We start from the raw sequence: 24,157 nt of genomic DNA, 5'->3' as shown, positions 1-24,157 counted from the left end.
CAGATTCCAGTTGGCTCGTCAGTTTCTCTGTACTTGGCTGTGAACCTCGCCTCTGGCTCGTATGTGCTCCTATTCCTGTACTTGGCTGTGGATCCTGCCTCTAGCTCGTCTCGCACCCCCAGCCGTCCACCAACTCCATCTGGATGAAGCCCATCTAATGGACTATTTAAACATGTAGTTGTAGAGTTAGATTACCTAATTTTCTTCTAAGAGTTCTGGTCACCTGTCCGTCTTGGGAATGCATCCCTTTTTTTATGTGGACATCCCAGAGGTTTCCTGCTTTTTTCTTCTTTTTTTTTCTAGAAATTTTTCCTTATCGAGAAGGAGGGTCTAAGGGCAGGGATGCCCTGTTCACCCTAGTCTGTTTAGTTTAGCCATTACCTATTGAATTCTACGACTTTATGTTTTTTATGATATCATGTTCATTACACAATTACGTCTATTGTTGTAATTTTGGGCCATATAAATAAAATTGAATTGAATGGAAAAAGAAAATTTTCATTCATAACATAATTTCTTGAATCCAGTTTTTCTCTGAGTTCACTCAATAATAACAATTTTAGTGTTTATAGAGCAGCTCCATGGAGAAAAGAATGTGCGTTCTTAGTAAAATACAGCTTGTTATCAACACAAAGATGGCTTTTTGTGAGCCAATAGATCATGCTAGTAATTTTCTTTGTCAGATGCATTTAGCTGTCATCTTAGATGTAAACAATGTGACTTTGAATTTCCTCCTTCCATTAGGTCTATTGCCTCTTATGTCTGTCCATGGAGCAGTGACTGAAGTATGAGAAGTAATCAATAGGTCTTTGGTTTGGGTGAATGGGTCTCAGTGCTTGGTTTGCACAGTCTTGATCAGACTGACAATGACAGATTATAGTGCTGCATGTGAGAGTAATTAAGATGGGTCTATCGTTACACTGATGGCTCAAGAGCATGATGTCCCTGAGGCAGACGGCACCAACCTGTCAGACAGCAGCTCACTTCTGTGTAAACAGCATCAAAAGCTGTTCAGATTCACCTTGAGAGGATGCATCAACTGCATCAATTCTGCAACAATAATCACATTTCTAAATGTGCAAATCTTTACTTTAAAAAAAACTTTCAAAGCAATCCACAGTACTTCATTTGTTGTTGAGGATTTACTAAAATTCTCTAAAACTAGATCCAGAAAGTTTGACTAAAAATCTAGCTTCAAAAACCCTCCTGAAATTTCTTGTTGGTCTTGACAAACTTTTAAGAAAAAATCTGATATTCTCTTCTTTTCAGAAAGTATGAGACAACCACAAGGTCACAAAACATGTTCTGGTGGAAGTACTGATGGGTTATTGCAATAAAAGGTTACGTACGTAAGAAACTACTTTTCCGCTTTTGCGTGTAAGTAATCAAATTCAATTTTAGACCTGTGCAAATTGCAGTCAGCCAAAAAACCTTTTTTTCTCATCTCTAAAAAATTTTGTTTCATGAAATTATGCAAGTTAGCCTGTTTAGACTAAGGTATCTCAGAGCAAACTGCAGCTCAGTCTTATTGGAAACAAGTAAAGACCACCTTGAAAGATGGGTCAGAGAGCGGTTCCAAGTCCTGGTGTAGGTACCATAACCATTCGACCTGCAATAACCTTTTGGGGTCCTTTCGACTGAGGATAACGTCCCACTACGGTAGCCCCACTTGGACAAACTACGTAGCATCGAAATCTGCTCAGGCTCTACATATTTTCATTTCACGTTTCCTTTTGTAACTTAAAGTTCTTTTCCCTCTTAAGTTGTGTCTGACATTATTCTTTGTAGTGTTTATAGAGAGATTTTGCCACAACCCACTTTGTAAAAAGATCTGTGGCTGTTAGAATGACCCTGCTGCTCCACACAGGCGAACCATGTCTCTGAGCAGAGCAGCTGGAGTCTGGTAGCTTTGTGTTCGCAGGCAGGGAGGGTACGTTGTTGTAGTGCGCGGTCCGGAGAAGGATTCGGAACGCTGTCCATTCGGCTGCATATGCACTTAATAATAATCATTACAATATTAAAAGCATGTTTTGAAGGTAATCTCGCTCTATGTCGTAGCTCTGTTAACAACGGACCGCATAATATCTTCTTCTATGGTAGTATCGTAATTTGTCCAGACCAATCACTTTCTGAATCACATAATGTGACGTCAGCACTAGTCGAAGGACCCCAAACAGTTGTTGCAGGCCGAATGGTTATGGTACCAACACCGGACCAGGCTTGGGTGTATTCAGACTGAATATTTCTTCCGGATTATTGGGGGAAACAAACTCTGCTCACTTTGAGCAGTGTCCAGTCTGAAGAGAACCTTAAAAACAAACTCTGGTGCAGTTTACTTGAGTGTGAATGCCAAGTGACTTTCTATGGACCAATATGCTGCAATGAAGAGGTGCAAGAACATAATCCAAACATAGTCAGGACTGGCAGGACTGCCCAGATTTCTTCTTTGTGTCTCTTTTTTTCATATACAGTATATCCTGGTCAGAACCTATATACTGCCCACAAATGAGAAGCTGTTGGAGCTACAAAGATTTTTGAGACTATTTGATATGATTCTGTCTCTGCTTTACTATTCAGACCACCATGTTGTGAAAGCAAACCAAGTGCTGTTGAAAATGATTAGCATTTTCTTCCCATCTGAACCAAGTCCATGGGACAATCCTAAGGCAACCCAAAGCATTTTTGTCCTTGAGTCTATTCAAATTTTTTAATATACTTTTTTTCTTCCCAGTTGGCAATCTTTAGTGTGTGGTTAAACAAAATCAGGGATACATTAAGCTACATGGGGGCACTGCTGCAACGCAACACAGTAACTTGGAAGGACTGGGCAATTCTAATGTTGTTCCCAAGTGTGGCTCTTTCCTGCTGTGTAAGGGAATAATATTTCATTCAGACTGCATAAATGCATTTGCAAACAGCACTCCAGTAAGAACTAAGGCAACATACTCCTGTGACCAGCGTAAAGTAAAAACAATGCCTTTCTAGACATCTTTATACAAATGCAATGTTCCTATGCGTCCTCTTATCACAGAGTAGAGTATGGCAGCTCATGAAAATTGCCTTTTTATTAGCAGTGCAGTAGTTATTGATTTCAGTGGTGTTTGCATTGCATAGATGTTGACTATTGAGACTTTTATTTTATCCAGCATTGCATTTCTTCCCAGGATATAGGTACAATTTGTTATTTTATCTATGAACTATAAGGTGCATTAAGCCAGACAAGAGTCAAAAATAAGATCATTGAATAATCAGACTTTTTTTTACCAGATTTACAGAAACTCTAGAACTTGTCTCTAACATGCTAGACATTAGCCATACTAGCATATTCACAACACCTGTAACTCCCAGTGACGGGACATATTGACCCCTCCCCCCTCACGTTCCAAACAGGAAGTACCTGCTGACTTCTATTGACTTCTAATGAGAAATAAACTCAGTCATTCTTGTCAGAATAACCCTTCTTGCTCTGATACCCTTTTCTTAATATCTTCTTGCTAATCCAATTGTTTTTCATAGTATTTTTTTTTACATCGCCAGTTATTCAAGTTATACACTGACCAATAAGATGCCTCAGTAAAAGCATGTGGTGCCCCGCTGGTCCCCACCTCAAACGTTTGACAGATTTTCCCGAGCCTGCCTTCAGTGAAAAGGGTGTGGACTTAAAACAAGCTAAGCTCACTCCTGATTGGTGATAGTTTGAAATGTGACTCAGACCGACTCAGGCCAATCACTGTCTACAAATGGCGGCGCCCATATCGCGCAAAAATACTGAATGAAATGAAGACATTTTCTCAGGGTGATGTCACACCCGCTTTGTCCAGTGATATTTCTATGGTATCTCCCAACCTTTATTGTGAAAAATGTCTATTTCCAGTCTTTGTCCAGTGATATATGTCTATGGTATCTCCCAACCTTTATTGTGAAAAATGTCTATGTCCAGTCTTTGTCCAGTGATATATGTCTATGGTATCTCCCAACCTTTATTGTGAAAAATGTCTATTTCCAGTCTTTTTCCAGTGATATATGTCTATGGTATCTCCCAACCTTTATTGTGAAAAATGTCTATGTCCAGTCTTTGTCCAGTGATATATGTCTATGGTGTCTCCCAACCTTTTTTTTTTATCTTGCATTATAATTTGAGTTAGATTTGGGAAAACAGAGCCTCTGCAGTTGTTAGTTAGGATATCTTCCCTCTTTATAAGTCTGTATGCTAGAGGAATGATTGTGGAGGCACTATTTGAAGTAAGAACCTAAAAGCTAAACCTTGTACTGTAACACTAAGTCATTTAAATATAATAGCTATGACTGACAAAGAACAGAACATCTTACAGCATTTCCACGGAAGATATAATTAAAAATGATGGTAGGAATAAAATCTCACAATTGTTTTTCAACAAATTAGATTCATCTGTTGCTTTGTATTATAGTATTTAATGCATTTAAACTTTGGGGAATAGTTGCCCACTGCATCTTTTATTTTACAATGTGCTGTACAGGGAGCCTTAATGATGGCTTGTAATTGCTCCATGATCCATGCTAATGTGTACTCTGTGGCCCTTTAAAAAAGAAACTTGTATTTTGTCTTTTTTTTCCAGTGCTGGCTTGATTGTCACTTTCCAAGCATTGCAGCCAATAGAGTGAAGTCTCTCAGATGCTGGGAACAGAGAGAACAATGTCATATTCATAAGCGGACACATCAGCTCTCTTCCTCATTACCACAGCACTGTGAATGCAAGCTTCTGTCCCCACAACCATAAAAGAACCTGTCATTTCTCTGTTTCTCCTAATTGACTGTTTACTTCATTTCTACACAGATATTTTTTATTGCCCTCAGTTTGTCATTCAGTATGGCTCCACAGTACAAACAAAAATGTCCTTTTTTTTTTTTTAAATAAATAAAAAATAACTACAAGACGAACACTGATAGCATTTTTACGGATGCACTCCAGTGACCTTGACAAGACAAGCAGATACAGTATTGACTCCGAGGTCCCACTATAAAGCAAGATGGACAAAAACCCCTGCACCCAGCATCCAAGGTAATGTTTTGGAAGAGAGATGGAAGTCTTTCAGAAATTGAAAAGAATATAAAGTCAAGGATGGACAGAGATTTTCAATTTTTATCTAACGTGAACCTCCATAACCATCTCTTTTCTTTGTGTATATTGGTTGACTTCCAGAAACATCGGACATGAAAGGAAAAATACTAAAGTGAAATCTCCCTGTTTGCTTTAAGCTGTGGCAACCTTCCACACATCGATGCATTTTATAAGCTTGCTCAAATAGAGTGTGAAGATTTATCGTGAACAAACATCCATGCCCTGCCACGCGGGCAGAAACCAGAGCAGGTTTGGACACATTTGCAGCTGAGGTTTTCAGTTCGAAGCAAAAGTGGAAGTGGAAAAACAAAGCTTTAAGCTGTGATGGCGTTTGATGACACAAAGACGTAACCTTTATGACTTTCTTTGTTGCAAAAGCTACAAGTGGCAAAAAAAAAAAAAATCCCTCCACGCCTCAGTTGCCAATTCTCTGCCAGCCCTTTGCTGTGAGATTAGCTACCACCACATGAAGTAGTGCCATGCATTACACTGCAATTAGAGAGAAGCTTATTAGGCACAGTTTAATGTAAATTTAATGAGTAATAAATTCTAAGTTCTTTAAATAGAAGAGTATATTATTGTTACAAATGATGTACTACAGTGATCTCGCATTATGGCCGATGAAAGAGTTCACATATCAGTGGTTCATTAAGTGCAGTATTAAATATGTCCTGTGTATTAATTCAGGCTCATTTTTATACAGCAGAAAGAAAAGCTCCTCACAAACAGAACCACTGTGCTACGAGCTGAGACCGCTAATTAACGTCTCTCATGTGATACCGCTTAAAGTCGCAAATAAACAAACAAAAAATGTGACCCACTAAAAGCCCACCTGCACAAGGAGTGAAAAATATAGTCTATGTTTTTTCAAATATGGACTCACAGGTCACAACCTCCTTTAAGGATTAAAAAATGAAAAGTCTATGTGAACACGCACACATGCCCATTTTGGGCTTCGGTGTTCAAAACTTTCACATTCACGCGTCGCTACGGACGTTTTTCATTCTGTTTTCAGCTTCAATGTTTAAAATGAGCTGCCATTGAACATGCATTAAAAGTTAAACCAGTTGACCGTTGACCAATCAATGACTAAGATTTGGTAGTGACGGATGAGTAGCGTCCTTTTTAATTCACAAAAGTGCCGTTTAAAAATCATGAAGGAGAAATTAATACTAGTTAGTGGTTTGTGTCCAACCAGAATTATATGACGTCAAGTCTTTCATATGACGGAATAGAGCTATGACAGAAAAAGCCTGGAGCAAGATTCATGAGATTTGCACCGCATTGATATTTCGCACCAACCCTCTCCCAACCACAGCTGCATGTGCTAGTATGGAATAGTAAAGGTCCGGTGTGAAGAAAGCACTTTCAAGAACATGCGTTTAGCATGTTCTTTAATGGATGTCACATGTCTGGTGTAAAATGCAGTTCCTGAAATGCATTCAAAGCACTGAAATTAACAGTTTAGCTGTTCACTAGCGGCGTTTACATGGACAAAAGTAATCAGAAAGAACGCCTGATCAGAAGAAAAATGCGTCACGTAAACACGCCGTTCGGAATAGTCTGCCCCGATCAGACTCGTTCGGATCAAAATTTCTTTCCGATCGAGATAGGTGGGTTATGCTGATTGTTGATCCGATCGTTGTTCGTGTAAACGGTTCATTCCGATGGTGTGTGACCACTGCTCTGTTTTAACATCATGCATTGACGGTGTTTCGCTCCAGAGAAAGCTTTGGAGCTCATTTCCTCTTCCGGTATTTTCAGCACTACTGCGCATGCCCAAAGGATTTATTCCGACTGGAAGTGTGACTATGTGAACGTTCGCTCTAATCAGAAAAAGTTTTTCTGATCCCATGTACACGGTTGGATTTTAATCCGACCATTGATCCGATCAAGATACTTTGCGCATGTAACCGCGGCTAATGTTGCAATGTTACAACTACAACTTGTTTACTTGTAAAGTTCTGCTAATTAATTGACTTGACTTGTTGCAAAGTATTTTTCCCCCTTTTGAAAATCTGAAATTGTCTAACATCTCTGCATAAACTTAAGAAGAAAGTAAAAAAATTACTGGCTTTAAAATGAACTGTTGTAGCTCCAAATCCTACATGAGGAAAAACATGAAATACATTTGTTGGAGATTTAAAGGCTGTGAAAGCTGAGGTTGAAGATACAGTGGTCCCTTGTTTATCACTGGAGTTGCTTTCTAAAAATAACCCACATTAGGTGAAATCTGCAAAGTAGAAAACTTTATTTTTTTCCAATTTTTTCAGATGTTTTATGGCTGTGGAACTCCTCTCTACACATTTTCTACACTTTTCTCAGACAAACATTCACTTTTTCACACTTTTCTCTCTTGTTCAAACTCTTGTTAAAACAGAATGAGAATAAAGATCCTATTTGCAAGATGAATACATTTTGTACAGGGAACATGACACAGAGGAGGTTAATTGACAAGGTCAACAGCCAATCAGGACACATAAAAAACAAAAGCATGCAAGATTGCATAACAAAGAAAAAATTGTAAAACAGTGGGACTAAGGTAAAATGGTTTTAGCAAGAGACCACTGTGTATCTATGTACATATGTTTATGTAGATACACGCAGACAACTTAATACTACAAAAACACACTAACTTAATTTCACATAAATGTATACCAAAACACGCACAAACTCATGCATATTTCATACATCAGCCATGTCTGCATGCATACAAACATCCTTGTTTGTGCAGATGGAGGCAGGCAGGTGTGTTCTGAGGAGTGTGTGCTTATTAGAATGCACTATGTTGTTACTAAATGTGGAAGCAAGAGTGTGAACCCCAAACCCCCATGGTGGGCAGTGCGACAGCACTGGCCCCAAGGAACCAACACATCAATTACTGGACCAGCCGCAGGTCCCTCCCACTAGGGAGGTGCAGGGGACAGTGCAGGGGTCACTGGTGACCACCCTACGCATGAGTCTTTTTTGTAAAATAATTGTTTGTGTTTTTTCTAAAAAGTGTTTTGTGGGTGATGGTTTATCCAGACCCCCATTAATTGACAAGTTCTCAATCAACTTTCTATCAAAGGGCCCTGCATGTCCAGTCTGCAGCTGAAAACTGAGGGAGGCAACCCTAGGGGAAGGTACCTCTGTCACCCAGTCCAACCCCCAGTGTGTCCTGAGCCAAATCCCACCCCCTATCTACACACACATCCTGATGAAATGTGATTTAAGAAATTAGGGCAGTTAGGGGAACAGCTCCAAAACTGTTCCTAATGTTTGCAACCCTCATAACCCAACCCCCAAGAGCTAGACCAACCAGCTAGACGATTGCAACAGAGGCATCACAGGGTACACTAACCTCCTAAAGCAGGTCACCGAGAGGGAGAGGTCATGGGGTTCACTCTAAAACATTTGTAATGTTTTAATATGTTTCTCGTAAATGGTCGATTTGGTAAATTGACATGATCAATTAAAGACCATCGATGAACGAGTTACTGGAGTTGTAAATGTCTGGCAGTTCTAAGCCCTATTTGTTAAAGTTTTTTTTTAGCCAATTCTTTGTGGTTGACAGACTTCATGTAGCTCAGTCGGGTGCTTCTAACTAAATCAGAGATGGTTGCATGGAAATTATAGAGAAATTTACTGGACTTTAGGCACCTTTAACCAATATTTTAAATCAGATCATTTAGGCAAACTATTTATTATTTAAAGAAATGTCAAAATACTGTATTTCAAACCTTAATTTGATGCAGTCTTGCACTTCCACACAAACATTTCTTATTGTTTTCTCATTTCTATGAATGACGGGAGGAAATTCTGCTGAAACTGCATGGAATTTGTTAGCCTTTTTGATTACAGTAAGATGCAGGAGAGGATCAGGGCTAAAAAAATACATAAAGTACATGATGCTAGATGCTAAAATGTGTGTATTTAACCACAGACAGGAACGGACAAATATTAAGGGTACAAAGCCCCCCCCCCTCACACACACACACAGGTTTTATAAAGGTACAGGAAGTGATAGAAAGAAATTCAGTCAGCATAAAACAAAGCCATTTCAGAGCAATTTTTTTTAATTATTTCATTATAATAAGTTAGAAAAGCCTTAGGGCTACCTTTTAAAGGATGTAACACTAATATTGGGCAAATATATATACCAAAAACATTCACTTTAAAAAAAGTAAGACACTTTACTTCCATCACAGTGGAGCTGAATTCACAAAACCTTTGACTCGACATGGTGAAACAGCAGTGTGATCGTGCCAAAACAGGGATTACATCGAAATCTCACACTGACAAAAAAATGCGCACGGATAAATCCATCCATCTTCCAAACCTGTTTAATTCCTTTCAAGGGCACAGGGCTGCTGGAGCCTATTCAAGTGACTGTTGGGCGAAGGCGCGGTACACCATGGACAGGTTGCCAGTCCATGGTGTATCAGTCCCATGGTGTTGCCAGTCCATGGCCATAGGGCCATACACTCACATTTATGCCTGGGACGATTTAGTATCACCAATTAAGCTATGGAGCATGATTTTGGACTGTGGGAGGGAGGTGAAATGCTAAGGGAAACTGTCAAAACCCCACAAAGTCGGGTCCTAGCTGGGATTTAAAAGAGGACCAATTAATTAGAGGTGAGAATCCTAACCCCTTTATTATCCTGCAGCCCACGTATGGAGAAATTAAATCTGTAACTATTTTCCGAATAAATATATTCAGAAAAGTGGCATTTTTACTATCACACAAGTGTTAAAAAGTTATTTTGGCCCCAGATTTGTATCCCTCAACTCTAAAAAATGACTTTTGCACTGCTATAGTACCATGACCTCATATTTGAAATAGATCTGAAATATGCAAATGTGGATCATAATAAGCTGTGTGGTTCACTATATAGTGGTCACCAACATGCAGCACTACCACAGGACAGGCATGAAATATAAAATCTCCTCTTTTGTGAAAAATCATATAAAATAAAAAAAAAAATTTAATAAATCAGCCACCCACCAGAGTACAAATATACAAGCACAAATTGAGGGCAGAGGAACACGCTGTGAGCAAATTTCAGCAGAATCGGTTTCAAAGCCAAACCTCACCATAAGCAGCCGGAGAAGAACATCTTCAATCACTTAATGGGTCACATGCCAACTGGCAAGCAAGAGCTCCATATCAACTGCATGTTTCCTTTAGTTTCTCAGATCCTGTCCTTCAGCGGCGCCTTGAGGCTTCGTGGCAGCCCGTATTGATCCACTTCACCATCACTCAGTCCTGACGAATGGCTTTAAACTGGCAATAAGTGGGATCATGGAACCCTCTGAAATTCAGCCATCTGATGTGCTACAACAGGCCGGGCCCCAGGAGACCCGCGGAGAAGACGACTGCTTAACACATTCTCCATTGAAATGCAGACGCTCATCATTTCATAACAGAACTCTCAGCTCTGTCGTTTTATCAGAGCTTGCAGGCGCCGTGCAAACACTTTCTCCCACAATGTCTGTTTCTCTTTGTTTAACTTCACCTCTTTCCATCGATTGTGCACACCTGTGTGTTTCAAACAAAATCCATCTTTCCTCTCTGTCCCACTCTTTGGAAGTTCACATGATTCTGGATCAGTAGAACAAAACTGAAAGCCAGAGCCCTTCTCAGACACAACAGGGTTTTTTTTGTAAAGAATCATAAATCCAGACAGGAACCTGGGGTGAGATTGGAACAGCTCTAGCTTGGGGCATCTGAATGTACCCAAGCTAAAGGGCTTCATCATTTTCTGCCAATATTAAAACCAGGCTTTGTGTACCGAGCTTGAGGTTATTGCCCATTCAACTGAGCATTTTTTATTCGACTGAGAGGTTAATTAAATTAATGTGACAAGGAGAAGCTAGACAATGATGTAAATGTCATTCAAATATTCAGCACGGAGCATAATAGATGCAGCAACTGTGAAATGAAAGCCTTGTAAGCAATGAACTGCAAAATAACACACTGTCTAAAATTCCCTTTAACAAGTGAGCTCATTTTGGGAGCAACTAACAGACAGGCACACATGGGGATGAGATGCAGACCTGTTGATGTGTGGTCCAGGTGAGTCACGTGTTTTGACCCTTATTTAGACCTGTCAATGCAGCTGTTAATTGTCATGAAAAAGATAAAGAGCACAGCTGTGCACGTGAAAGCATTAGTGGATCTCGCAGTGGGAAAAAAAATCCTCACTTTCAGCCCCACATCAGAAGAGTGGAGGTTTGCAGGAGCTGCAGGAGGACAGTGTGCTGGCCAGAGCTGCTGCATTGCGTGTTTTTTTTCTTCCTCCTCGCGCTGAAGCGCACCTGAAGCGCACACTTGGAGAGATCTGACAGCGGGATGAGTTGTGGCAGTAATGGAGGTTTATGCGGCATAACTACGCGCGCGTCGTTGTGCAGTTTTGGAGGAACGTGGCGAGCACTTCATGCTGACATCGCCGGTGATACTTTATCTCCGGCGGTCCATCTGAGCAGCACTAACATTACTTTTTATTGCAGCGTTCCGCAGCGCGTAAAGCACTACGCAGCCGCTTCAGTCATAATGAGAGGAGCGGGGATGCTGCGCAAAAAGTGATGCTGAGATTTTGCGCGCATCCAGCTCGCCAAAACGCACAACTTCTTCCCTCCTGCTTCTGCTGTGAAAGGATCACAGACAAACATCCACGCGCGCAAGACCTTTTTTAATCCCTCCTCCCGTATGATAATATCAAAACTCACCTTTGTGGAGAAACACCGCTGAAATCACGAAAACGCTCAAAGAAATAAGTAGAGATCCGCTTCCCGTGATCGCCATGTTGGACACCTGCTTGAGACTGGCGGCGCTTAATCACCTAGAGACGGCCATGGGATGGAAATGTAGACACATGAGAGGCGGAGGGAGGGCGCAGGCAGGGAGCCCGCGCTCCTATTCGGCAGCTTTGCAATCATGCAAAGGGATATAAAATGATATAAGAGCATCACCATACCTCGAGACTATTTTCTAAATGGATAGACTGTATTATTATTATTATCTTCCACCAAAGTTGTACTGTAATTCCCAGCTGGAATGCTGTGGGAATATTGGGTTTCCAGTGGAACTTTGCCACGTTGGACAACCTTATGAGAAATTATTCTTAGTCTTTTTATTATTGTCATTATTATTATTTGCATATATTTTCTGGTGTGTGAGAGCGCGTATGAGATTCAAAAATATTCACTCCCCCAAAAAAGGAGTGTTCAAAAAAAGCAGGGTTGTTCAGTTAAGTTGGCCAAACTTGCTTTTGGAGTCACTTGTTCCATGTCTACTCAGAGAGCGCCCCCTGTTCCTCAAATAGAGAAGTGCATGTTTCACCCATCAAGGTGCAGTACTGGAAATTTAGAGGGGGGGGGGATATCTCATCTGAAAGTAACACTCCAAGAATCACACAATTTGGATGGAATATTTCAGCTTATTAATAAGCGTCAGCTGAACTCTTTCTCTGTACTTTATTATATCTCCTAATGTCTCCATTCGTTCCCACCTGAAGTGCATTTGGACTATCTCGTGAGAATCAGAGAGCAACGGAGAGACGTGCTTGACGACTTTGAATCTCATTTCCCCCTTTCATTGTGTCAAAACAGCACAAAGGCTGTTAATTGCACAATCTATTCTCTGAGGCTGCGTGTCAGTCCTCATTCCATGGATGAGTAGATAGCATTTAGAACTTCGCTCTAATGCTGCAGCCATCCCTATCACTACAGATTGAATTCCACACATCAAATTTATTTCAGATGTTATTATCCGTGGCAGCTTGCCAGTTCTCCCTGCCACTCATGCAATGTCTCCGCAAGGTGTTTTCTCCTCACAGCAGTGGCCAAGCTGCCGTGTTTTCTGACAATGAGGCGCCACTGAGCATCAGTCTTTAAATTGCTCCTGCAGAAGTGCACAATAAGTCATTGGGACGATTTTCTTTTAAATATATACTGTTGTGTGCCATTCACTTGGTGGTTCCCTCATTATTTGTTGCACTGTGATGACCCAAAGCCCCAACTTCTGTTTGCACTCTTGGTGATCCCCCCACAATGCTGCATGGCATTTCCTTTGCTCATGAGAATGGACGCAGTTCCTGGGTCTGTCTGAGAGGAGAGGCCCAGCGTTTCTGTCTCCCCGAGCGGAATGAATAATGGATGGGAATGGATCGTGTAGCTGAACTGCTTCATCTGGATCCTCTGTAGTCAAAGCCGCAGATCCTCTGTGTGTGTGATTAAGTGTGCGTCGCATGCTACTGCAGGGACACCACTTGCGTTCGACCCCATGTACCGCAAAAGTGGCGACGGTGATATTTAATAGGTCAGCCATCAGCATTCTCAATTTAGATTAGTTCTGAAACTGGCAATAAAGGATTTTTGCCCAGGCCTGTTTCTCAGAATGTTTGATTAGAAATGCAATGCTTTTAAATTAAGACTTCTTTTCCCCTTGGTATGAAATCAATCAAATTAAGGGAAATTGAATTATTTGAGATGGTAATCTTTTTAGGCAAAGCATTCACCATGAAAATGTTTTCCTCCTGTTGAGAGACGAAGAATAATTGAATTGGATCCTAATAAATGACCCAGATGGCTCAGCAGGAACTGTTCCTATTGTGTAGAAATGTAAAATTTTCCATTTTTCCTCCTAAAAGAACAGCATAGAAGTGGACTCATATTGTGTTTTTTTGTGTGCACAAATGTATGTTTGTGCCATATTAGACCGGTGTGCACAATTAGTTTCATAAAGCAAATCACTACAAGATACAATACTCCACATATCTTACTACAGGTCATCAATTGTTCGTGTCTTCACGGCATAAAACGTGCAAGCTCAACTGGTTCCTGGCTCTCTTCTTACTTGGAATCATTTATAAAAATCAATTTTTTAATTAAGAACAAGAAATCCTGTCCTTTCAGATGTAGATTTGATTTTGCTCATTTTCCTGAAACAGATGAAAAAATAACCAAAGGGGGACATTTCTGTGTGGAGTTTGCATGTTCTCCCTGTGCATGTGTAGGTTTTCTTTGGGGACTCCATCTTCCTCCCACTGTCCAAAGACATGCTTCATAGGTTGATTGGTTACTCTAAATTGTCCTAGGTGTGAATGTGAGAGTGCATGGGTGTGTGATTTGTGGCCCTGCGACAGACTGTTGACCTGTCCAGGATGTCCCCTGCTTCGCCCATGAGTGGCTGGGATAGCCTCCGGCAGCCCCGAAAGGGACAAAACGAGTTTAGAAGGTGAATGAAAAAAGTATATATATTTACACATTATTTCCATTTATGTTTGCAATGGGGTGTTTTGCAACCTCAGGGGGTTGTAATATATTAGCAGTCACAGAGTGCCTCGCAGAGGCCTAATGGCAATTTATTTGTCATTAGTATAGTGCATGCCAAGTTTGCTGGACAGGCTTAAGTGGGCAATTTTTTGTTTGTCAAATGTATGGAAAACAAATATTGTCCTCAAAGAAATGCTGGGGCTTCCAGGACACTTTTGTTAACGTCACTTGTTTTGTTTGTGGAGCTTGAAACGATGCATTAACCCTTGATGATCCATAGAATAATGCAGGCAAAAAGCAAGTTGGCTTCTATAGAAATGGACATTTAAAACATGCTGTTACTATTGTGTATTTTGGGCGTTTTAAGGTTGAATTACTGAGGTTTTTTGTGTTTCTTTCAACTTGGTAAAAACTGGATGCTTGAACCGAGGTGTGTTTTCAGCTGCATTTGATTAGGTTTTATTTATAGAGCCTAGATCATGCAAAATCAACTTTTTTAGCTTGTAAGCTTTTTATGATGTTCATTCCTCAGCAAAACACCCACTTTCTCCACTGAGTTAGTTGTGATCGGTTAAAGGATTTCATTTTATATGTATAATATGCACATCCATCTTTGAAAACTTTCAGAAAATCTTTGTTTTTGTGAGGGAAACGCAGACACGCTGTTTATACCAGCTGTAGGGTTGACGTCATAAAATGGGCGGCACCTACTAGAAGCGAAAGCCGGTGCCCCAGAGATTAAGTCATCTTACGTCTGTTTAGGAAAATTAACTGTGAAAATAACTCATATTTCATTTAAAACTCGTTCTTTAGGGTGTCAAAGGTATTATATTATCACATACTGTACATGGATATAGTTATCTCTGAAAGGCCAAAGAATGGCATAATAGTTTAAAAGTTTAAAATGCTAAATGATGACTCCTTTAATATTTCCCTTAAATGTTTATTTCAATGTTTTACTTAAAGCACTTTGAATTGTCTTTTTACACCAAGTGTCAAATTTCTAAACAGGCAATATAAAAAGAGTATGGTTGGACAGAAAAACACTCCAGACAGAAGATGATTTCCTGTTTCTACAGCAGTCCGTGATATATTGGTAGCTATACTTTAGTCAAATTATTAGCACAGCTTGAATGCTTGGCTGGAAATACCCACCTACAGTAGACTGAAAAGGGGAAATGCAGATCCAGGATCATTAGCATCAAACTGCCCATGTCTATTTCTGCCAGGAAGCAAACGACTGTGACTACCCGCTGTTAATGGAGAATGCCATGCCTGTAATTTTTCACATTAAAGTCAAAGTCAAATTGATGATATAATAGCAGTAATAACACCAACGTATATGTGCTGAAGCCATAAAGAGGAACACTTGGGCTTTCAAAGCCCGGAGTAAACGCTAAGATATTTTGATATCTTCTTGTGTGGAATTGACATTCAAGTTTTAAGGAGGGTAAACACACTTGAGTAGATTGAGTCAAGTCAAAGAAAAGTCCTTTTTCTCACATAGCTGAATGATACCACACTGTTTCTGAAAAGCATCCTTGAGTGAGTCTGCCATACCAAACTGTGGCCACAGATAGAGTTGATTATATGGCATTTAACACCATTCAAATGGGAGGAAATCAATCATTTTGTCAAGTCTGTGCTCCTTTCTTTTTTTCTGGAGCAAACCAGAGAAGTCAAACCATAAAAAATTAAATGAAAGGTTTTAACCTTTGCAGAGCATTAAGCTCTTGGCTCTGAGTTTAATTAATCCACAGATTCATTTTTAAAACAATGCTGCTGCAGATTTGAATTATACGATTGAGTGTTAAGGGCCACCATGATAGAAAAAAAACAAATTAATATGTGAGGATGAAGTCATCAAATACCGGAAAAAAATTTAAAATTTATGAGAATAATGTTGTAAAATTAGGAAACAAAGTTCTTAATTTTACAAGTTTATTCTCATAAAATTATTCGAAAAAAGTTGCAATTAAAAAAAACATTATACATCACCCAAACTACCCTCAACTCGACCTCCCCTGCGCGCCTCTAGACGTGCTATCCCCCAGAGCTAGGATGAAACGGGCCCCCAGTGTCCTAGGAAAGGTTATGTCAAACTGGGGCCCTGTGATGAACAGCTTCCTTCTGGTGCTATACCTGTAGTTGCACCACGTAGAATGCAAAAAAGGGCAGTTAGACTGTCCAATCAAAGAAATCTAGTTCACATCCCTTGCAAGAAGGTTTTGACCAGTCCCAAGGAAACTAATCTCAAACTTGCTGCACTCAATGTCAGATCTTTATGCAACAAATCATTTTTAATCAATAATCTCATCTCTTCTTTTAATCTTGATTTTATGTTTTTAACTGAAACATGGCTTGACAGAAACACAGGAAACATAGTTCTAGTTGAATCAACTCCCCCCAACTACAAACATGAATCGGAAATACGAGAAAATAAAAAGGGTGGAGGCGTTTCTGCACTGTTTAGAGATAATATTGCAACCGGCAGACTATCATTTGGTGTGTTTTCATCATTTGAGTATGTGTCCTTTAAGATTGAGTTAAAACAAACTCCTCCCTTACTCTGCATAGTTATGTACAAACCTCCTCAGCACAGCCAAAGTTTTATTGATGATTTCACTGAAATGCTCTCAGTTGTGTGCACAGACTTTGATGGTCTAGTCATTACAGGTGATTTTAATGTTCATGTTGATAATGTCAATGACAGAAATGCAAAAGAGCTCAATGCTGTCCTTGAAACCTTTGGTCTAATTCAGCATGTGAGTTGCCCCACCCACAGCAGAGGGCACACTCTGGACCTGCTCATCACAAAGGGGGTTACTATTTACAATGTCAGTGTGGTTGATGTCGCCCTCTCTGATCATTTCTGTGTATTCTTTGACCTGTCTGTTGCTCCCAAACCACCGCCTGGCCCTGCAGTTGTCCAAAGGAGACAAATAAATGAGAGCACTAGGGCACAGTTTGTAGAAATGATAAACCCTGAAAACGTCTCTGGTGCCAATGTTGATGAAATGCTGAATTCTGTTACTTCTAGCATCTTGAATGTTCTGGATGCCATTGCCCCTATGAAAGTTCAATTGAGAAAACATAGACAGAAAGCTCCCTGGAGGAATGATGATCTAGTCAGGGCACAGAAACAACAGTGCCGCAGAGCCGAGCGAAAGTGGCGCAAGTCAAAACTCCAGGTTCATTATGGAATATATAAGGCGGAGTTGTACGCTTACAACCAGATCTTATGCAGAACAAGGGAAAGGTACTTCTCTGAAATAATTGGAAGTTGCAGCAGCAACTCTCGTATCCTGTTCACAACAGTTAACAGATTAACTAACCCTCCAACCCAGCTACCAATAGAATTGGTTTGTACACCTAAATGTAATGAGTTTGCTGTATTTTTCAATGACAAGGTTCAGGGCATTAAAAAAGCCATCAACTCCACAACACATATAACTATCGAACGGCCACCTACTCACTCTAGGCTGACTCACTTTATACCTGTCACTGACCAAACTGTCCAAGAGACCATCACCCGTCTGAGCTCGTCTACATGCTGCCTTGATGTGTTACCCACTAGATTTCTAAAGTCTGTCTTGAACAGTGTGTTGCCATCAATTACTCAAATAGTTAACATGTCTCTTCAATCTGGAATATTTCCAGAGGCCTTAAAAACTGCAGTCATTAAACCCCTCCTGAAAAAGAGCGGTCTTGATCCCACTGTACTAAATAATTACAGACCTATCTCTAATCTGCCATTTTTAGGAAAAGTCCTTGAAAAAGTTGTCTACCAACAGCTCACTGACTTTCTCTTATTAAACAATTCGTTTGATGTTTTCCAGTCAGGTTTTAGACCCCATCATAGCACAGAAACTGCTCTTATCAAGGTAACCAATGACATCCGCCTGAACACTGATGACGGAAAAGTCTCTGTCTTAATCCTGCTAGACCTGAGCGCTGCCTTTGATACTGTTGATCATGGGATCCTTTTGCACAGACTCCAAGACTGGGTTGGCATCTCTGGATCTGCCCTAAGTTGGCTCAAGTCTTATCTAGAAGACAGGAAATATTTTGTTGAAATTGGGAGTTGTGTCTCAGTCTACATGGGCTTGAATTGTGGTGTGCCCCAGGGATCGATCCTGGGACCCCTTCTGTTCAACCTCTACATACTGCCACTAGGGCAGTTAATACGCAGTAATAACATATCTTATCACAACTATGCAGATGATACTCAGATCTATGTGTCACTGACAACAGGTGAATATGGGCCGGTGGATTCTCTCAACCACTGCCTCCAACAGATCAGCGCGTGGATGCAGAGCAACTTTCTCCAGCTAAACTCAGACAAGACCGAAGTTATTGTTTTTGGCCCACAGAAACAAAGAGAAATTGTCAGCAGCTACCTTCATTCTCTGTCTCTTAAACCCTCAAATCAAGTCAGAAATCTAGGGGTAATCATGGACTCTGACCTGAACTTTAACAGCCATATCAAGTCAGTAACATCAGCGGCATTTTACCACCTGAAAAACATTGCCAAAATCAAAAACATAATCTCAAAGCGAGACCTGGAGATACTTATTCATGCATTTGTCTCCAGTAGGTTAGACTACTGTAACGGCCTGCTCACCGGCCTCTCCAAACGAGCTGTAAAACAGCTTCAGTACATCCAGAATGCTGCTGCTCGAGTCCTGACCAAAACCAGGAAGTATGATCACATTAGTCCTGTGCTCAGGTCTTTGCACTGGCTCCCTGTACCTCAAAGAATAGACTTCAAAGCAGCTCTGCTTGTGTACAAGTCTCTCCATGGCCACGCACCAAAGTACATCTCTGACATGTTAGTGCCATATAAACCATCTCGTACTCTGAGGACCTCAGGGGCCGGCCTCCTGTTGATTCCCAGAGTCAGAACTAAACAAGGGGAATCAGCGTTTCAATAATCTGCAGCTAAAATCTGGAACAGCCTCCCTGAAGGCGTAAGACAGGCCTCTTCTGTGTTCATGTTCAAATCTAGACTTAAAACATTTCTGTTTAGCCATGTATATGACTGAAAGGTCCTATCTGCACCTTTCTTTCCTTCCTTTCTTTTTAAATCTTTTTTTTTTCTCCTTTTCTTTTAAAGTAAATTTTATGTTGATTATTTCTATGATGTATTGTGATTTTAATGCATTTTTCTGTTTTGTGAAGCACCTTGAATTACTTTGTGTACGAATTGTGCTATACAAATAAACTTGCCTTGCCTTGCCTTGCCTAGCACCGACCATCCAAGCACTAGGCTGCTGAAACTGTGTGACGACGACAAATGAACATCTATTCTATACTATTTCGTATGGGGGGAAAAGGCCGGCTGAATTGGCTTCATTTGGCCGCAGCCGGAGCTGAGGCATTTTCTATGGGTGCCCTCACACCTGCTCAGTCCAGTTCTTTATGTACAGTTAATGATTTAGACCCCGCAACTATGTTAAGTGTTGACTCACTAAAAGGACGGTGTATTCACACTACAGACTATAAGCTTTTAGGATGACGTCATTGCAGGATGATGTCACCACAGCATCAGGCGCGTGCCACCTAACGAGACACAGAAAAGCATGTAAGATGCGTTTTCAGCTGTGTTAAATAAACAGCATAACTGGTGAGGAGTTGGACCCTTTTTTTTCTGTCTGATAAAACAACAATCGTTGCTTTACATTTGTCTGTGGCTCATCCGTTGCTTCATTCCTAATCTGTTTACATCACGTGACGACTGGCTATTTTGGCTGTTTTGGTCCAGTTGTTACACTCCGGGAACGGATTGTAGTCAGACTGAGGAATCTCAGAAGGAACCGAAGTTCAGTCCGACTGGAAACGAACCGAGACCACTTCAAAAGATGGGTCAGAGAGTGGTTCCTAGTCCCCCGACCAGGGTCAACCTGGGTGTAATTCAGATTTAAAATTTGTTCCGGGTTATCGAGGGAAATGAGCTCTGGTTCACTTAAAGCGGACCAAATGTGTCCAGTCTGAATACACCCTAAGTATTTCATATTCTCTGAAACCAATAGTAAAGAAACAGCATATACTGCGCTCTTCGTTTCTCATATTGGTTCTTTTTTTGGTTGTTGTTTCTATTTTTCTTAGTAAACAGACTTTATCTTAATAAACGTATGAATAAATCTTGTAAAATCTTGTAAAATATTGACTATTTTTACTCATAGTTCCATGAGCTTGTTCTCATAAAATTGTGACCTTTTTCTCATAATTTTACTTTTTTTTCGTGTATTGTTTTACTTTATTCTCATATTTCATTTTTTTTAATTTTTATAGTGTCCCTTATACTCTGTTGTAGAGTCGTTGTCAAGAATGGAGGCAAATGACCAAACAATTGGATGATGGAAGCAAAATGTGTTAATTTTTGGAGTTTCCTTGGCAGGTTCAGTTTACCAATCATAGAAGTTTTATTATTATTATTATTATTATTATTATTATTATTATTATTATTATTATTATTATTATTATTATTATTATTATTATTATTATCAGTGATGTTTTCTAAGAATAATCCTTATGGAAACACGACTGAGCATTAATTTGATTTTTCAATTAGATAGTTAGTGGTTTGTAAACCACTAAGTGGGCTTTAGTGTCCTAATTTGTATGTTAATTTTTTTGTTGTTATGATAATACTACACAACAATGTCTTGTCCTATTTGCTATGCTAAGCAGGTCTTCAGGGAAAAACAATTAAGCATTCAGCTTTTTCCTCTGTGACAAAAATAGACACCATTTTTTTATTTTTTTAAATGAAAATTTTTAAAATTGTATTATAGGCTCAGAAAATATTAAAAACTTTTTTTATTATAAATGGACTGTCTATCTTGGTGAATGTCAAAAATGAACTGTGGCTCTGACACTTAATTCTTAATGTTATTCTGCTCAAAAAAGAATGTGCTTATGCACGTTTGTTTTGAAAAGCCAGCAAAGAACTGACTCCGTACAATTCAATTTTAATACGGCCTGTAAGGCTGCAGTTATCTGCTTTTCAAATCAGTTCAGTGTCGAAGACACAGCTCGTCAAGCAACAATCTTACCATAACAGATTACTTTCCCTCCCTTGTGGTGGGGAAAGTTCTTTTATCTAATGAATGAATGGGAGCTGCAGAGTGAGGGTCTTTCTAAAAGGAGGTGGAATTTTGTCAGGTGTGCAAAGCCCTGTTGTTGTCAGGCTTAACTAGGTTTCATATTTTTATTCCTTCAGCTTCTCGTTCTTTTGGTTTGAATAAATTGTTTATGAAGTGAGATTTAAAGCTGAATAAAGTGACGTTCCTTCAAGAATTTTTAAATTTCCCAAAGCTACTCTCTATGAAAAAACACATAAAACAGAACATAACCAATCAAGTTAAAAAAAAAAAGTAAATCCTTTCCGCAAGCTGTTGCATCTATAAAATGTGTTGCATCATATTGAATTCTTTTGCTTGTCTATTCACTGTGGGTTGCATCCCAGTCATGTCTGATACATCTTGCATTTGGTTAAATGTACATTGCAAACACTAAATTGGATCCCTAAAAAACTTTATTAATGAAAAAGGTTGTGAAAGACACAGACATGTATCAAAAACTGGGAGTACCAGTTGTATACAGATATGAACAAGATTCAATTAGTAAAAAGGTACAAAATTTATCAGGTAATAAATAATTGGTTTCCGGCAAACTTTGTTTCTACTGTCTACAGTTTTTTCTGTCTGATAAAACTACAGTAGTTACTTTACATTTGTTCGCGGTGCTGCTTGCTTGCTCTGCCAGGCCGTGGGCAGCGGAGCTCGCCAAGATTTTTACCCGGCAACTGGCTAGCATAGCAAGGCAGCCCATGTGGGCAAACACAAATGGAGTTACCACAGAGACTGTGGACAAACCCATTCAGGCCCACATTCTCTGCTCACCTTTAAAACCATATGGGTTTATATGGGGCCCCCTTTCTGGCTGTGTATATATATATATATATATATATATATATATATATATATATATATATATATATATATATATATATATATGTATATATATATATATATATATATGTATATGTATATATATATATATATGTATATGTATATGTATATGTATATGTATATATATATATAATATATATAGATATATATAATATATAGATATATAGAAATATATGCTGTAATTTTTGTTGAAGATGCAAAACATGCAAGATTATACAACCTGTTCTTGTTCTGCCAAAAGAGGAACTTCTATTCACCATCAAAATTCAGTTTTTAGAAGAAGCGCCTTTTTTTCCATAAATCTTTTGTGCACATGGAAAGCATCTGCATTTTGTAAAACAAAAGCCAGAAACTGGTTTGTGTCTATGCTCTATAACTGAACTCATGAGAATGAGGTCAGCTGAACAACAGACCTTCAGCCCTTTGCATCTTAATAACCCAAATCCTCACACCACAAACGTTTTGAATAATTAGGCAGACAGTGAGATGAGGTGAACTAGACTGTAAGTCCTGGAAAAAAGACACTATCCAACTTATTCCATACATTGCATGGGAAAAAAAGAATAACCATGAGACCACAGTTGTCTCTGGATGGTCAGAGCAGAGTCACCTTGAGCATCATTTGGCCTGTAGACCGCAAAGAGCCAGGTGACATGCTGCAAGCAAAGGGATTCACATTAAGTAAGGAAAGTGAAATGACTCATTTTTCTTGACTGTACCTTCAATAACAAGGGATAGAAAAAGGGGTACTAAAATGCCTGCCGTTAACTTTCAATTGACCCTCACATTTTAGAAATTTTCACCGTGATTTATTGAGAAGCAACAAACAATCCTGTCTTTTCATTATCACTGCAACACAACCAACAGCAAATTACTGTTAAGTGAAATGGGTTACATTAGTCGAAAAAAAAGGATTCACAATAATAACATCCAAGAAATGGTTTCATCATTAACTCTGATAATGGATCATTTCAACGTTAAGCAAGCTAGTGGAATAGTTTCTCTTCACACACTGACCTTAATTATCAAAATGCTTCATTAACATCATTGAATGTTCTGATGGGTTTTCTTCATGATACTATATTTTCTAAAAAAAAATGAAAAGTAGGATCTTCATGAACATGTAGAAGTCTAGAGAGAACATAGAGAACATGCAGTGTTGGCTGAATAAGTGTGAAATGTTCATTTTGAAAATATTCTGACTGTCACTGGTTAGATGAGCCATTACATTGTGACTGGAATGAATAATTCTGCCGAGAACAAAAACTAAGTTATGTAAATCGTAAAGCTACCTTCACGCAGTCCTTGGCTACGTGCGTTCAAGCGGCCACTTCGAATGAAAAGTCAATGTTAACGTGCATAAATGTGAGTTTTGGGCTTTCGCGCTCAAAACTCTCATGTTCATGCATAGCTACGCACATTTTTACGACCAAATGTACTTGCTTCGCCTCTGTATTGTGTATGCCAGCCCATCTAGGCTTCCACGCTGCAGTTTTCATTTGCCACCCTTCCAAAGCATTCTGCCCTCCTCTCGCCCTCCATATGAAATATTCTAGTTCCGCCACTGTGTGAAACTTAAACGAGCAGTAGTGCGTGTCATGGGGTAATTTGTTGAAGAACGGACTCGGTGCTGTCGGGCTTGCTGACAAGTATTGGCTTTATTTGGCCAAATGTAGGAATTTTACATTACCACAGATAGGCTAAAAATGGACACTCATGGTTGTGACTAGTCACCAAACATGACTTTTCAACTATAGGAAAAGTAAGAAAAAGAAAAGAAAACTATCTTAGAAAAAGATCAATGCGGAATGCTTCTAGCCA

At 39.5% G+C, this 24,157-nt stretch overlaps 1 protein-coding gene across 3 annotated transcripts in view; it reads right to left on the bottom strand.

Annotated features, from left to right (window-relative positions):
* LOC101167886 (cell adhesion molecule 1) overlaps positions 1–11,958 on the bottom strand; it is a 196,512-nt gene extending 184,554 nt beyond the window's left edge. For 2 of the 3 annotated variants that reach the window (XM_011482431.3, XM_011482432.3), the window contains exon 1: positions 11,814–11,957. In XM_011482431.3, the coding sequence (XP_011480733.1) occupies positions 11,814–11,889 (76 nt within the window). In that variant the 5' untranslated portion in view covers positions 11,890–11,957. Of the gene's footprint in view, positions 1–11,813 lie in introns of all 3 variants that reach the window. The other variant, XM_011482434.3, reaches the window with a different exon arrangement.
* Between the last annotated feature and the right edge of the window lie 12,199 nt (positions 11,959–24,157).

Source organism: Oryzias latipes, chromosome 13, assembly GCF_002234675.1.
Source record: "Oryzias latipes chromosome 13, ASM223467v1".
Taxonomy (NCBI): domain Eukaryota; kingdom Metazoa; phylum Chordata; class Actinopteri; order Beloniformes; family Adrianichthyidae; genus Oryzias; species Oryzias latipes.
The sequence above is the reverse complement of the archived record's forward strand: the minus strand, read 5'-3'. Positions and strand labels throughout refer to the sequence as shown.